This window comes from Dendropsophus ebraccatus, chromosome 5, assembly GCF_027789765.1.
Source record: "Dendropsophus ebraccatus isolate aDenEbr1 chromosome 5, aDenEbr1.pat, whole genome shotgun sequence".
Taxonomy (NCBI): Eukaryota; Metazoa; Chordata; class Amphibia; order Anura; family Hylidae; genus Dendropsophus; species Dendropsophus ebraccatus.
This window is the reverse complement of record NC_091458.1, coordinates 62,725,328-62,738,120: the sequence shown is the minus strand read 5'-3', so window position 1 is coordinate 62,738,120 and position 12,793 is coordinate 62,725,328. Positions and strand designations below refer to the sequence as shown.

The 12,793-nt window shown below is 45.6% G+C and overlaps 1 protein-coding gene across 2 annotated transcripts; it reads right to left on the bottom strand.

Moving 5' to 3' along the window:
* Positions 1-721: 721 nt before the first annotated feature.
* Positions 722-9,490, bottom strand: DDIT3 (DNA damage inducible transcript 3). 2 transcript variants are annotated; one of them, XM_069970370.1, is made up of 4 exons: positions 9,325-9,490; positions 6,245-6,356; positions 3,289-3,461; positions 722-2,142 (listed from the first exon to the last, which is right to left on the bottom strand). In XM_069970370.1, the coding sequence occupies exons 3-4, from the start codon at positions 3,430-3,432 to the stop codon at positions 1,654-1,656; spliced, it is 633 nt and encodes a 210-aa protein (XP_069826471.1). In that variant the 5' UTR covers positions 3,433-3,461; positions 6,245-6,356; positions 9,325-9,490; the 3' UTR covers positions 722-1,653. The 2 variants fall into 2 exon arrangements, with proteins under 2 accessions (XP_069826471.1, XP_069826470.1); XM_069970369.1 differs by having other exon boundaries at positions 6,314-6,356; positions 9,325-9,489.
* Positions 9,491-12,793: the final 3,303 nt, after the last annotated feature.

The following is a 12,793-nucleotide window of genomic DNA, read 5'->3' as shown; positions in this document are numbered from 1 at the left end:
TACCGCTGGCCCCAAAAGGAAAAAAAAAAAAAGTGGATGTTCCTATATTGCCTGTGTATCCCTAGACCACTAGAAATTCCTGTGTAATCTTGCGTTTACAAAGACAGTTATCTGACAGATTCTTGAAGCCAAAGCCAGGAACAGACTATAAACAGGGAACAAGTCAAAGAAAAGGCTGCAATTTGTCCTCTTCAAATCCATTCCTGGCTTTGGCTTCAAAACTGTCAGATAAATCTGTGTAAACACACCATTAGTCAACTTTGTTCAGCAGAACTGCAAGTTGTGCAGGTGTCTAATGGTGTCTACACAGATTTATCTGACAGATTTTTGAAGCCAAAGCCAGAAATGGGTTTGAAGGAGAAATTTCAGTCTTTCCTTTATGGCCTGTTCTCTGTTTATAGTCTGTTTATGTGTCAGATAAATCTCTGTAAATGCACCATATTACAGACATCCCATTGAGTCCTTGTAGTCAGTGATGCTCATGCATTTGATAGTACTACCAGAACAAGAAAATTGAAGCTACAGTTTATAGCTGGGGTGGGGAAACTTGGCTTTCCAGCTGTTGCAAAACTACAACTCCCATTGCGCCTGGACAACTAAAGCTCTGACTGTCTTGGCATTATGGGAGTTGTAGTTTTGCACCAGCTAGAGAGCCAAGGTTTCCCATCCCTGGCTTAGAGTGTATACACAACTCCATGGACTTCAATGTAAAACACAGGACTTTTTAGAGAGTAAATATATATACTCTACTTTATTCGGTTTACAGAAAGTGAAATTATAATTCTGTGGAAAGATACAAAAACTATACAAGAACTACCCTACAGTCAGGAGACAGGGGAGTGTAACTGGAGCCGAATAAATCATAGGATTAAGCCAAGAAATGCTTCCTGTGATGTCATCTTACCATTTACAGGATGTGAACAGTCCTCTTGTATTAGCAGAATATACATTTTCCAGCTCAGTTTAACCACAGGTGCAGAATACATGCCAACAACATGTCATACATAGAATACACACATTTACAGACACTGCTTTACCTGTAAAATTCTGAAAGCTAGGCCTCATACACTGCTCTATACAATGCACTATTAGAGGGTGGACACGGGACCAATTTTTAGGGGAGAATATTGTTGTAATAAGCCATGTCATGGGTTCCATTATAAAAAGCTGTATTGTGTCCGTAGATTTGGTTGACTAAATGTGTCAAGGCCTTAAAGGAGTCATCCAGGATTAGAAAAACATGGCTGTTTCCTTCCAGCACCACTCTAGCCGCCAGTTTGGGTGCGGGTTTTGCAGCTCAGTTCCACTGAAGTCAGTGAAGCAGAGTTGTACTACCACATACAACCTGAGGACAGGTGTGGTGCTGTTGTGCAAGAAAGTGTTAAAGGGGATATCCGGGACTACAAAAAAGCTGTTAAGATTTTAGCAACTGTCCCATTCATCTAAATGGAGGCTTGTATAGAATTTAAGGTTAGAGCCATTTACATAACAAATCTGCTATGTGTAGTTTTATACAACTTGGATATTGTACATAGCTGTGTATGCAAGAGCCCTCAACCTTCTAATACCATTAATTTTAGTTTACACAGATCAGTATATACAGTATAACACTACGGTGATCCAGACATTTTTCATGCAGTTCTTGTTAGCATATCACTTTTTAAGGTTAACCATTCTTTCTATGAGCAACTTCCTTGTCCTCTCCACCTCCAAAGTAAGACGTTCAATCTCCCCCTTTAAACGCTCATTCTCAGCCACTAAGTGAGCAACTTTCTTTTCATTCTCCTGTTCTTTCTCCTTCATTCGGACCTTTCCTCCTCTAGGTTGGGCATTCCTCTTTCTCTTTGTTCCACATTGGCTGCTGCTGGAGTCCTCATCCTCTGTATGGGTTTGGGATGGACAGCTACTGCAGCCAGAGTCCACCTCTACCGCTCCTTCCTGTTGGTTGTTTAAGGACTCTGAAGTAGATGGATTCTCAAAGTCATCGTGTGATCCCTGGGCTAGAAACTCCAAGACCTCAGAGGGCAACTGATCAACCACTGTTTCCAGAGCAACCACTTCTTCATCAGTAAAGTTCACAGGTAAAGTGGAATCTATTGACTCAAGACTCCAGAGGTAAGGAGAACTATCCAGAGTTTCCACCTGAGTGTTGAAGAGAGAAAATACTGAGATGGGGAAAAAAATGCAAGTACTGAAGGTGTTGTCCATTCAAACTATGCATATGCTTATTGAAGGGGTACACCGGGCTGGGGAGGAGGTGGATGAGGGCAATGACGTTCCCTTACCTCCCCAGTTCCAGCACAGTGTCCCGGATTGCGCCGCTCCAGTCTGCGCTGCCCGGCCGCTTCCTGGTCTCTGCAGGGGCTTGAGACGTGACGTTTCAAGTCCGCTCAACCAGTCAGTGGCAGAGGCGGGATCAAGCCCGTGTTGGAGACCAGGAAGCGGCACAATCCAGGACATGACGCTGGAACCGGGGAGGTAAAGTGAACGTCATTGCCCTCATCCACCTCATCCCTGACCATAGGCATAAAAAGACCCCCAGCCCAGAGTACCCCTTTAAGCAGGAGTCTCAATGGGATCCTTATGCTCTGAGACATCCCCCTCCTTTCTCTTTATAAACCAGACTGGCGACCTTTTAAAGGGGTTATCCAGCGCTACAAAAACATGGCCTCTTTCTTCCAGAGACAGCACCACTCTTGTCTCCAACTTGGGCGGGGTTTTGCTGCTCAGTTCCATTGAAGTGAATGGAGCTTAATTGCAAACCGCACCTGAACTGGAGACAAGAGTAGTGTTGTCTCTGAAAGAAAGTGGCCATGTTTTTGTAGCTCTGGATAACCCCTTTAACAAGCAGCATGCACTGGCCATCCATGTACACATGCCCCTTTACAACCTCAGATTGTGACACTGACCCCTACTGCAAAGCACAGGTGTACACGTGACCATGCATACCATAGCATGGCTATGCATGGAGATCACGTGGTCACTACAACCAAACCACAATGGGGGAGATTTATCAAAGGGTGTAAAATTAAGACTGGCCACAGCAACAAATCACAGCTCCTATTTTCTTTCACCAGAGCTGAAAGCTGAGCTGTGATTGGTTGCTGTGGGCAGTTTGCACCAGTCTAAAATTTTACACCCTTTGATAAATCTCCCCCAATGTGTGTACTTAATTATTTACCTGAATAGCCATCATGTACTACTACATCTCCCCTACACGGGGCACAGATTCCGATTTAGGCATACATATGCACAGTTTAAAAAAAAAAAAAAAAAAAAAAAACTAACCTGCTCATTGGATACCAACTGGAGAGCTGCAGTATTTTTTGTCTCCGAGGACAAGATGTCTTGTAAGTCCTCGTACCAGGCCTCCAGCTCCAACCCCGACAAGGGGCCAGCTGTGCCGCAGTACGGCATAGGTTCGGCCATCATTTTTGATAGCCTTGCTGCACAAAACCACACTAAGAAAAAAATGAACAAGAGTTATTTAATGATTTATGGTAATAAATTTTACAGCCTCAAGTACACCCACTAACCTGCTGCATAACCTAGATCTACATACTGCATATGCAGCAAAGAAACACATATGAAAGGGTATTGGCACCATAGTCATTTATAACATTGCCGCAGCTCCTGTTCTGAAGGCAGGTGAAGGTTAGACTCTTACATGCTGGGGAACACCTTTGGACATAATGTGGATATGAACATAAGGGCTTAAATCTTATACTATGGAAATAAAGGCATGTCTTGAATCCTGATGACTAGCCCCATCTAGCCATGGGCTCATTTACACTCCCACTGACTGTACCACCAGGCCCAGGCTGAAGCACTGGAGGCGGGCTGACCCACCCTTCGTGGGAGGAAACCCTAGCCCCTCTATGATAGGGTTCCATTGATTCTAATGGAGTCACGTAATTGAGGGGCTGGGGTTTCTTCCTACTGGGGGTGGGTCGGCCGCCTCCAGTTCAGCCTGGGCCTGGTGGTACAGTCACTTTAAGCTGTTAAAGGAATTTTTTAGGTTTAAAAAAAAAATGCTTAAAGCTAAGTGAAGTTCTATAACGTTCAGTAAAGTGCATCTGTCAGCAGGATTAACAGAAAATTCCTCTCCATCCTAAAGTTCGGTTCTCCATGATACGAACACGCAATGAGACCATAACCCCATGGATCAGAATGGTGGTCATATGCATTACTGTCTCATTGTGTGAGGAATTAGCTGCTCATCCAGTAGCTGCTGTGCCGATACGCACACTAAGTTTCAATTCCTTACCAGTTTCAACGTTTATTTGCTGTCGGTAAATACCACCATACCCATTCCTGCTCCCACCGTAAGTGTGGATACAGCTGCAGTAAGCCTACAGAGTATTGCCTACCAGACACATCAGCAGTACAACTGTCACCGACTTATTTAAAGCAGGGAAACTTCATTTTTGCTGATTCTACACTTTCATCTGAAGCTCAACTAGTTGCAGATTTCAGAAGATGGCGGGCATCTTCACTAGAGAGCAGCCTGTACAACAGAGCCCTGCACCGCACTCCTCGATTAGCAGTTGGCATGAGTGCAGGACTCTATCATACAGCCACAGCAGTGCTCTAGTTAAAGGAGAAGTCCGGCCAAAATTAATTTTTGATATGTTGTTACTTATGAAAAGTTATACAAATTTCTAATGTACATTAATTATGGGAAATGCACATATACTGCTATTTCCCTTAATTTAGTAGATCAGGAAGTGTTAGAAATATCTCTGAAGTGACGTCACGACCCAGGGTGTAATTCCTATGGAGTGTCCAGCAGGGGGCGCTCTCTATATAGAAGTCTATGGGACTTTATTGTTTCTATGGGTTTCTATGTAATGTAATGTAATGTAGTGTACAGTGCTTTATTGAATGAATACATCTATGGAATACTTTGGGGAGCAAGTGTCCTTGCTCCCCAAAGTATTGCATAAATGTATTCATTCAATACACAGTAAGCCCGCCGATCCGCCGCATTCCCGCCGATCCGCCACACGCTGATCCGCCGCATTCCCGCCGATCCGGACCATATACATTGAACTACAGCTCCTATCATCTGCTTCTAGTATGAACAGGTGATGGGAGCTGTAGTTGGGTAATGGATATGACATGCCGCCGGGCGCAGGGGGGAGCCGCTCAGTACACAGGAGCGCTCCCCCCTCCTCCTCCTCCTTCCGTGATAACTTCCGCCTATACCACTGCTGACTCCCTGCCTGGCCGCCGCTCTCCGCTCTCATATACCAGCTCCCAGCATCAGCGCGGACACCAGGATGCATCGGGAGCCGGTATGTATGGGGGGAGAGTGGAGAGCGGCGGCCAGGCAGGGACTCAGCAGTGCTATAGGCGGAAGTTATCCCGGAAGGAGGAGGAGGAGGGGGGAGAGCTGCTGTGTACTAAGCGGCTCCCCCCTGCGCCCGGCGGCATGTCATATCCATTACCCAACTACAGCTCCCATCACCTGTTCATACTAGAAGCAGATGATAGGAGCTGTAGTTCAATGTATATGGTCCGGATCGGCGGGAATGCGGCGGATCAGCGCGTGGCGGATCGGCGGGAATGCGGCGGATCGGCGGGCTTACTGTGTATTGAATGAATACATTTATGCAATACTTTGGGGAGCAAGGACACTTGCTCCCCAAAGTATTCCATAGATGTATTCATTCAATAAAGCACTGTACACTACATTACACTACACTACATTACATAGAAACCCATAGAAACAATAAAGTCCCATAGACTTCTATATAGAGAGCGCCCCCTGCTGGACACTCCATTGGAATTACACCCTGGGTCGTGACGTCACTTCTTCAGAGATATTTCTAACACTTCCTGATCTACTAAATTAAGGGAAATAGCTCTATATGTGCATTTCCCATAATTAATGTACATTAGAAATTTGTATAACTTTTCATAAGTAACAACATATCAAAAATTAATTTTGGCCGGACTTCTCCTTTAAGGCACATGGCTGGAGACCCCTCTTACCTGCCTGAGCGTTTCATCTTACATTAGATATACAGGGCAAATAACCCCCCCACAGTGCACAACGCATTGTTATGCATGCATCTGTGGAAGCCAGTACATCTTTCTAAATTTTTCAAACCTACACCAGTTCTTTATGCCAGATCCCATGGTTGGCATGAAGGTGAAAAGGTGTGCTTTTTCTATGCCAGCCCCTTCATAGATTTTCCCCATTGAGAATTGTTGATGGCTACAACTGCTTAGTACCCACCTATGGAGTGGGAACACTGTGGGTGGCATAGCTGCCCTTTCAAAATGAAAATGTCATATTGCAGATTACCTCAGGTGTGATTATGAATAAAGGTGGTCTTCCGCTTCCAACACTGAAAAAGGAGAGAGACAAATTTTAATTAATTAGTTTTCCTGGATCATTACTATAACAAGCCAAATAACACTGAAAGTCTGCAATACATAGGAACTAGAGATGAGCGAGCCTGGAGCATGCTCAAGTCCATCCGAACCTGAACGTTCAGCATTTTATTAGCGGTGGCTGCTGAAGTTGGATAAAGCTCTAAGGTTATGTGGAAATCATGGATATAGTCATTGGCTGTATCCATGTTTTCCAGACAACCTTAGAGCTTTATCCAAGTTCAGCAGCCCCCGCTAAGCAATACCGAACGTTCGGGTTTGGATGGACTCGAACCTGGTTCGCTCATCTCTAATAGGAACCCATCTTAGGTCACACTGACAAGCAGATTCATTAAACCCCCAAGGATATGTTCATAGAGGTGCCAAAAAGGACTCTTCTCACTGCATAACTCAAGCAACTGAAAGGACAATACTACAGGGAGTCCCATCTATACTAAAACTAGACTATAATCTGTGATCAGGTCCATGTACAGGGTATGGTGGTAACATGGAAGTCTGTTCCTCTTGTCACTCAGATTGTCAGCATTTCCCTTTTTCAAAATACATAGCTATAGGCAATGGCTCATCATCCCTAAATAGGTCATTTACTGCGAGAAAAAACTGACACCAGCTTTCAACATGAACATGATCGCCTATTATTCCCACCTTCAGTGTCATCTTATGTCTGGTCAGTATGTATCGCTAGCTATGGTGCAAGCTAGCTAACAGTTTTCAGGATCCTAAATGGCATTTCACCTTATACAGGTGTATGATCTGCACCAACAACCATTGACAGCTTGACACTTGTATTGGGCAAGAAAACCAGCACCAGTATAAAGTTACGTCCCTTCTGGGGGCAAAATGTAAGTCAGCTCATCCATCAAGAACAGAGTGATGGCAGAAAGCCCAGCCAATACTGTAGGGTTACACATGAGGCCTGTAGAGTATGCAGGACGTCAGTGTCTCATCATGACCAGTATAACTGGAGACCAGCCCGGACATGATTCTAGCAATATAGAAACCACACAGTTTTCCAGCATATTTGAGAAATGAAGGAGTTTCCTATTGCAGTTGGCCACTATACAATAACCTCTCCCTGTAGCATAAGACATCTCATCTGTATCCGCAGTAACACTGACACAATCTATTTACATTTCTAAGCAATCAGAGGGCTTCCTGCTATATACTACAACTCCCATCATGCCCTTACAGTCAAAAGGAATGTGCCTAGAATTGAATTGTAAGAGTCCATCAAGATGACAGCATAAGGATGGAGGTTTAACAGTAAAATTGAAGCTGGATTTCTAGCACTGTACCAAGGCCGGCGTTGTTAACCCCTTCCAAGCGGTGAAATGGACCACCTCCAGGTGTGTGTCGTATGGCTGAAAGGTGGGCAATTCTTTCCATCTTTATATTGTGTGCATATCTAGCCAGATGTTCTTAGTGAACTACTAGGGGCTTCCTATTAATCAATGGCATAACACACCAGATCACATACAGGAGCTAGTAATGTAAGACCTGGATCACTAGCAGGTAATAGACAAGGCACCCCTTGTGTAATGGACCACATTACTGAGTACATGGTCCATGATAGTGTGCGGCCCACAGGTGACACTCCACAAATACAGATAGATGTAAGCAGGAGACCTAACAGCTTGGACACACGTCTCAGATCATGCATCATTAGATACCTTATATAACAATCACATGCAGCCATTCCAGTCTTAGTGTAGAGATACTATTAACGGCACGTGATATGACCCCCCTCTAGGCCACAGAGAGACAGCTACATTGACTAATATATTGATCGTTATGTTTACAAAAGGACCTGATCAGAACAACTCAATAGAGACACTAAGATACTAACTCACCTGTCAACATTAAGGGGGACATTTATTAAGTCCGACTTATAAATGTCCCCGCATCTCCGGCGCTATGGAGATTTATGTAGAGGCGGACTGCCTCTACATAAATCCCATGCGCGTCGGTTAGCACAGCCGAAGACCTACGCCACCTAAAAGGTGGAGTAGGTTTTCACCATATCTTTTAGTTTAAAAAATGATAAATCGCGCTGACTGAGTCCACCCACAAACCCCCCACTCCGGCGATTTGAGACTATTTTAAAATATTCGCAAATCGCTACTTTCCACAAAAAGTACGCCTTTTTGTGTTGATATATGTCGCCCTAAGAGTCTATACACTGCTATCCTGATCATTTGCTGGGATCAAGGAAGAGAGACAAATAGAACATTCATTCTATTACATTAACCCTTTGCTCACCAGACCATGGTGACAACTACAACTCCCATTATACCCTGCTGACAACTGAAGGCTTGTTGCAATTTTGCAATAAGCAGAAAGGCACAGTAACAAGTATTATAACAACATATCGATTTCTTCATTGGAAGGTTTAATAAGTAACATTTCCATTGGTCCAAGATCAACACATCCTATGACTATGGGCTCAGTGTCCTGGGATTACAGGTATGTTCACACACTGCAGATTTTGATTTCTCTATTGCAGTAAATTGGGAAATCCCAAGTGTGAACACACTGTAAGGCTAGGGTCACTATACACATTGTATAACACTAAGATAGAAATGTAAAGTGATCCTAGAGAGTAATCCACTGCATGTCAGACAGCACAACCCATCTCCCATTGGGATACAAAGTAATTGTTAACACACAGTAACACCTGGTATTATGGAGAAACATACAATGTGTTTATGGTGTCAACACTTACATTTCTATAATTTCCAATGGATTACTAAGTGGGATCTGACAACAGGCTGTGCTGACGGATCCAGCCCCTGGCCAGCATCCTGCAGCTCACTATAACCACACAGCTAATGTAAGCAGCGCCAGCACACACAATGGGAGGCCAGTATTCCATGGAGCCTGCCGGAGGATGCAGAAGAGAAGCGCTGAGCAGTGACACATCACCTTTCTCCACGTGGGGTCTGTTCTCTGGTGACAGGGGCAGTGACCGCGGCGGCGCAGGGTGCTGGTGAGTGGGTTCTCGTTGAGTGACCAGGAGCTCATGTTAATCATCGTCTGCGTCTTTAGCAAAACGACTGAAGGACGAAATGCCGAAACCTGCTTTATATACTGAGGGTTTAACCAATGGCAAAGCCAGTACGCAGCACGTGACCGCAACCGACGCAGGCCAATCCAGAGCCTCGGCCTTCAGGATAGTCAGTGAGCCTCTCATTGAATCACGTTATTATTAAGTAGGTGAGCACAAAGAGCCAATCAGAGAGCAGGCCTAGAATTCAGAGCGAGGCTTGAGACGCATTAGGAGGCGTGGCATGCTTTGCGTAAGTTGGGTATGTTGGGGGAAGAGGTGCGGAAGTGTACTGTTGGAAGTCACGGGTTAGAATGAGTCAGAGCGGATGATGCAAGAGCTGGCAAGCCGGGGCCAAGAGCTGCTGATCACATCCAGGGGGACTTCCCGAGCCAGAGCCTCTGCTCACAGTATAAAGCCTGCCTGCGGCCGCGGTGCCTGCTGGTCAGGAGGGTTAGGGGACAGCATTCACCTCTAAGGGAGGATATAGCTGCTCTATATATATATATATATATATATATATATATATATATATATGATGGAGACAGTACGTTAGGCTGTTGTGTCTTATTAGTAGGCATCAGAAGGTGACAGGCTGCTATGAGACGTACTGACAGCAGGTGTGGGTCCATGAGGGCACTGATCTTCTCATCTTTCATAACATTCAGGGGTTTTCTGTTAAAAATATTATTTTTTTATCCATCAATATTAATCGGTGTGAGTCTAATACCCAGCTGCCCTCCTGCGTTTAGCGGTATGCCAGAGCCATGGCACCTGTGTACACAGTGACCAGAAGCAGGCAGGGACCTACAGTGTGCCTTTGTTGGGTTACTGCATATCAGCACCTATTCCCCTCAATGGGAGCTGAGTTGCAGTTACCTTGTATTGCCATTACAGGAAGTGTCTGCTTTTGGCTTCCTGCAGGTGGGTGCCTTGGCTCTGGCAAACAGAAAAACACTGGGGGTGCCAGGTATTATTGGAAGACCACTGATCAGTGTTGATGGGCTATCCTGAGGATTCACCATCAATTAAAGGGAATGTACCATCAGGCCTGGGTTGAAGTATTGGAGGCGGGCTGACACACCCCCAGTGGGAGGAAACCACCACCCCTCTATGACACTGCTCTATTAGAATCAATGGAGGCATATCATAGAGGGGTGGGGGTTCCCTACCACTGGTGGTGGGTCGGCCCGCCTCCAGTACTTCAGCCCAGGCCGGATGGTACATTCCCTTTAAGAAGTTTTAGAATATCTCTTTTACACCAGCTGTATCTGACTGATGCACATCAATCAGGTCCAAGGTGGTCAGCTGTACACGCAGAACCTGGTTCCCGGTGGTCAGCTGTGTATGTAGTGCCTGGTTCTTGGTGGTCAGCTCTACATGTGTATGGCCCCTGGTGGTCAGCTCTACATGTGTATGGCCCCTGGGGGTCAGCTCTACATACAGTGTCTGGTCCCAGGTGGTCATTTGTATGTTTAATGCCTGGATCAGCTACATGTAGTGGCTGGTCCCTGGTGGTCAGCGGTACATGTAGTGTCTGGTTCCTGGTGGTCAGCGGTACATGTAGTGTCTGGTTCCTGGTGGTCAGCGGTACATGTAGTGGCTGGTTCCTGGTGGTCAGCGGTACATGTAGTGGCTGGTCCCTGGTGGTAGCGGTACATGTAGTGGCTGGTCCCTGGTGGTCAGCCGTTCGTGTAGTGGCTGGTCCCTGGTGGTCAGCGGTACATGTAGTGGCTGGTCCCTGGTGGTCAGCCGTACGTGTAGTGGCTGGTCCCTGGTGGTCAGCCATACATGTAGTGGCTGGTCCCTGGTGGTCAGCTGTACATGTAGTGGCTGGTTCCTGGTGGTCAGCCGTAAATGTAGTGGCTGGTCCCTGGTGGTCAGCTGTAAATGTAGTGGCTGGTCCCTGGTGGTCAGCTGCACATGCAGAGACTGGTTCCTGGTGGTCAGCTGTACATGTAGTGGCTGGTCCGTGATGGTCAGCTGTACATGTGGAGCTTGGTCCCTGGTGGTCAGCTGTACATGTAGTGGCTGGTCCCTGGTGGTAAGCTGTACATGTAGTAGCTGGTCCCTGATGGTCAGCTGTACATGTAGTAGCTGGTCCCTGATGGTCAGCTGTACATGTGGAGCTTGGTCCTTGGTGGTCAGCTGTACATGTAGTAGCTGGTCCGTGATGGTCAGCTGTACATGTGGAGCTTGGTCCCTGGTGGTCAGCTGTACATGTAGTGGTTGGTCCCTGGTGGTCAGCTGTACATGTAGTGGTTGGTCCCTGGTGGTCAGCTGAACATGTAGTAGCTGGTTCGTGATGGTCAGCTGTACATGTGGAGCTTGGTCCCTGGTGGTCAGCTGTACATGTAGTGGTTGGTCCCTGGTGGTCAGCTGTACATGTGGAGCTTGGTCCCTGGTGGTCAGCTGTACATGTAGTGCTATGGTATTCTATATCTGGTGGTAACTAAACATTTAGCTTCAGTCTTTGTATCCCGTTGTTGCCCAGTGACATTGTCAGCTTTTCCTCAGTGTCAGCGTTCTTTGTGATTCCTGGTGTCCTAGGGTTAAAATCCCAGCAGCACCCTCACAGTCAGCTTGGTAGATCCAGATCCAGTGTTTTAGGCCCATATTGCTAATGTCCACTTCACGTGGTGAGATGGTCATGTTGGTCTACAGGCATCTCCATTTAGCTCATCATATTGCCGTCATTACATTCACAGTTACCAGCAAGGGCATGTTAAGGCACCTCAGGGGATTTCTGTTTTTTTTTTATAATAGACACAATGTAAAACCCCAGGAAAGTCAGGAAGTAGAGAGTAATACACGTGGATATAGTGAATAGTGTTGTCATCTGTCCTTGGAACAACCTTGGCTGTTGCAGAGTAATAGCCATTATAAAACTGCAATGTCATTGAGAACTCATGCTCATGTTTAATAGGTACAAGTAGTGAGGTAGAACATTCCTTACATCTGATTTACACAATAAACTAAAATCTAACAGCAAATTAAAATACAGTGTATTTAGTATTTACATGATCAACATGATGCCACATTAAAGGGGTCTAGCAATACATTCATACTAACCTGCTGGTATGTACTTGTAGCTCATGGAACCCCGATTAAAATGCAGATTTACGTTTTCAAATTCGCACTGTGCACTGGGGGTTCAGGACAACCCCATCTGGACCACTGCACCTCATTAGCATAAAGCAGATTTTGTGCATATGTACTGAACGCCATAACCAGCTTGAAGATGATCTCTTAATCAATGTGCCATGGGCTACAAGTATATACCAGCGGGTTATGCTACATTTACACGGAGCAATAATTTGCCCTATCGTACGATTAACGATGTCGGAG

Bases quoted from the DNA above. Each gene is read 5' to 3' on its own strand.
- DDIT3 (XM_069970370.1), bottom strand. From the start codon at position 3,432: ATGATGGCCGAACCTATGCCGTACTGCGGCACAGCTGGCCCCTTGTCG. The intron at 2,143-3,288 runs GTTAGTTTTTTT...TTCAACACTCAG, and splicing joins AGTTGGTATCCAATGAGCAG to GTGGAAACTCTGGATAGTTC.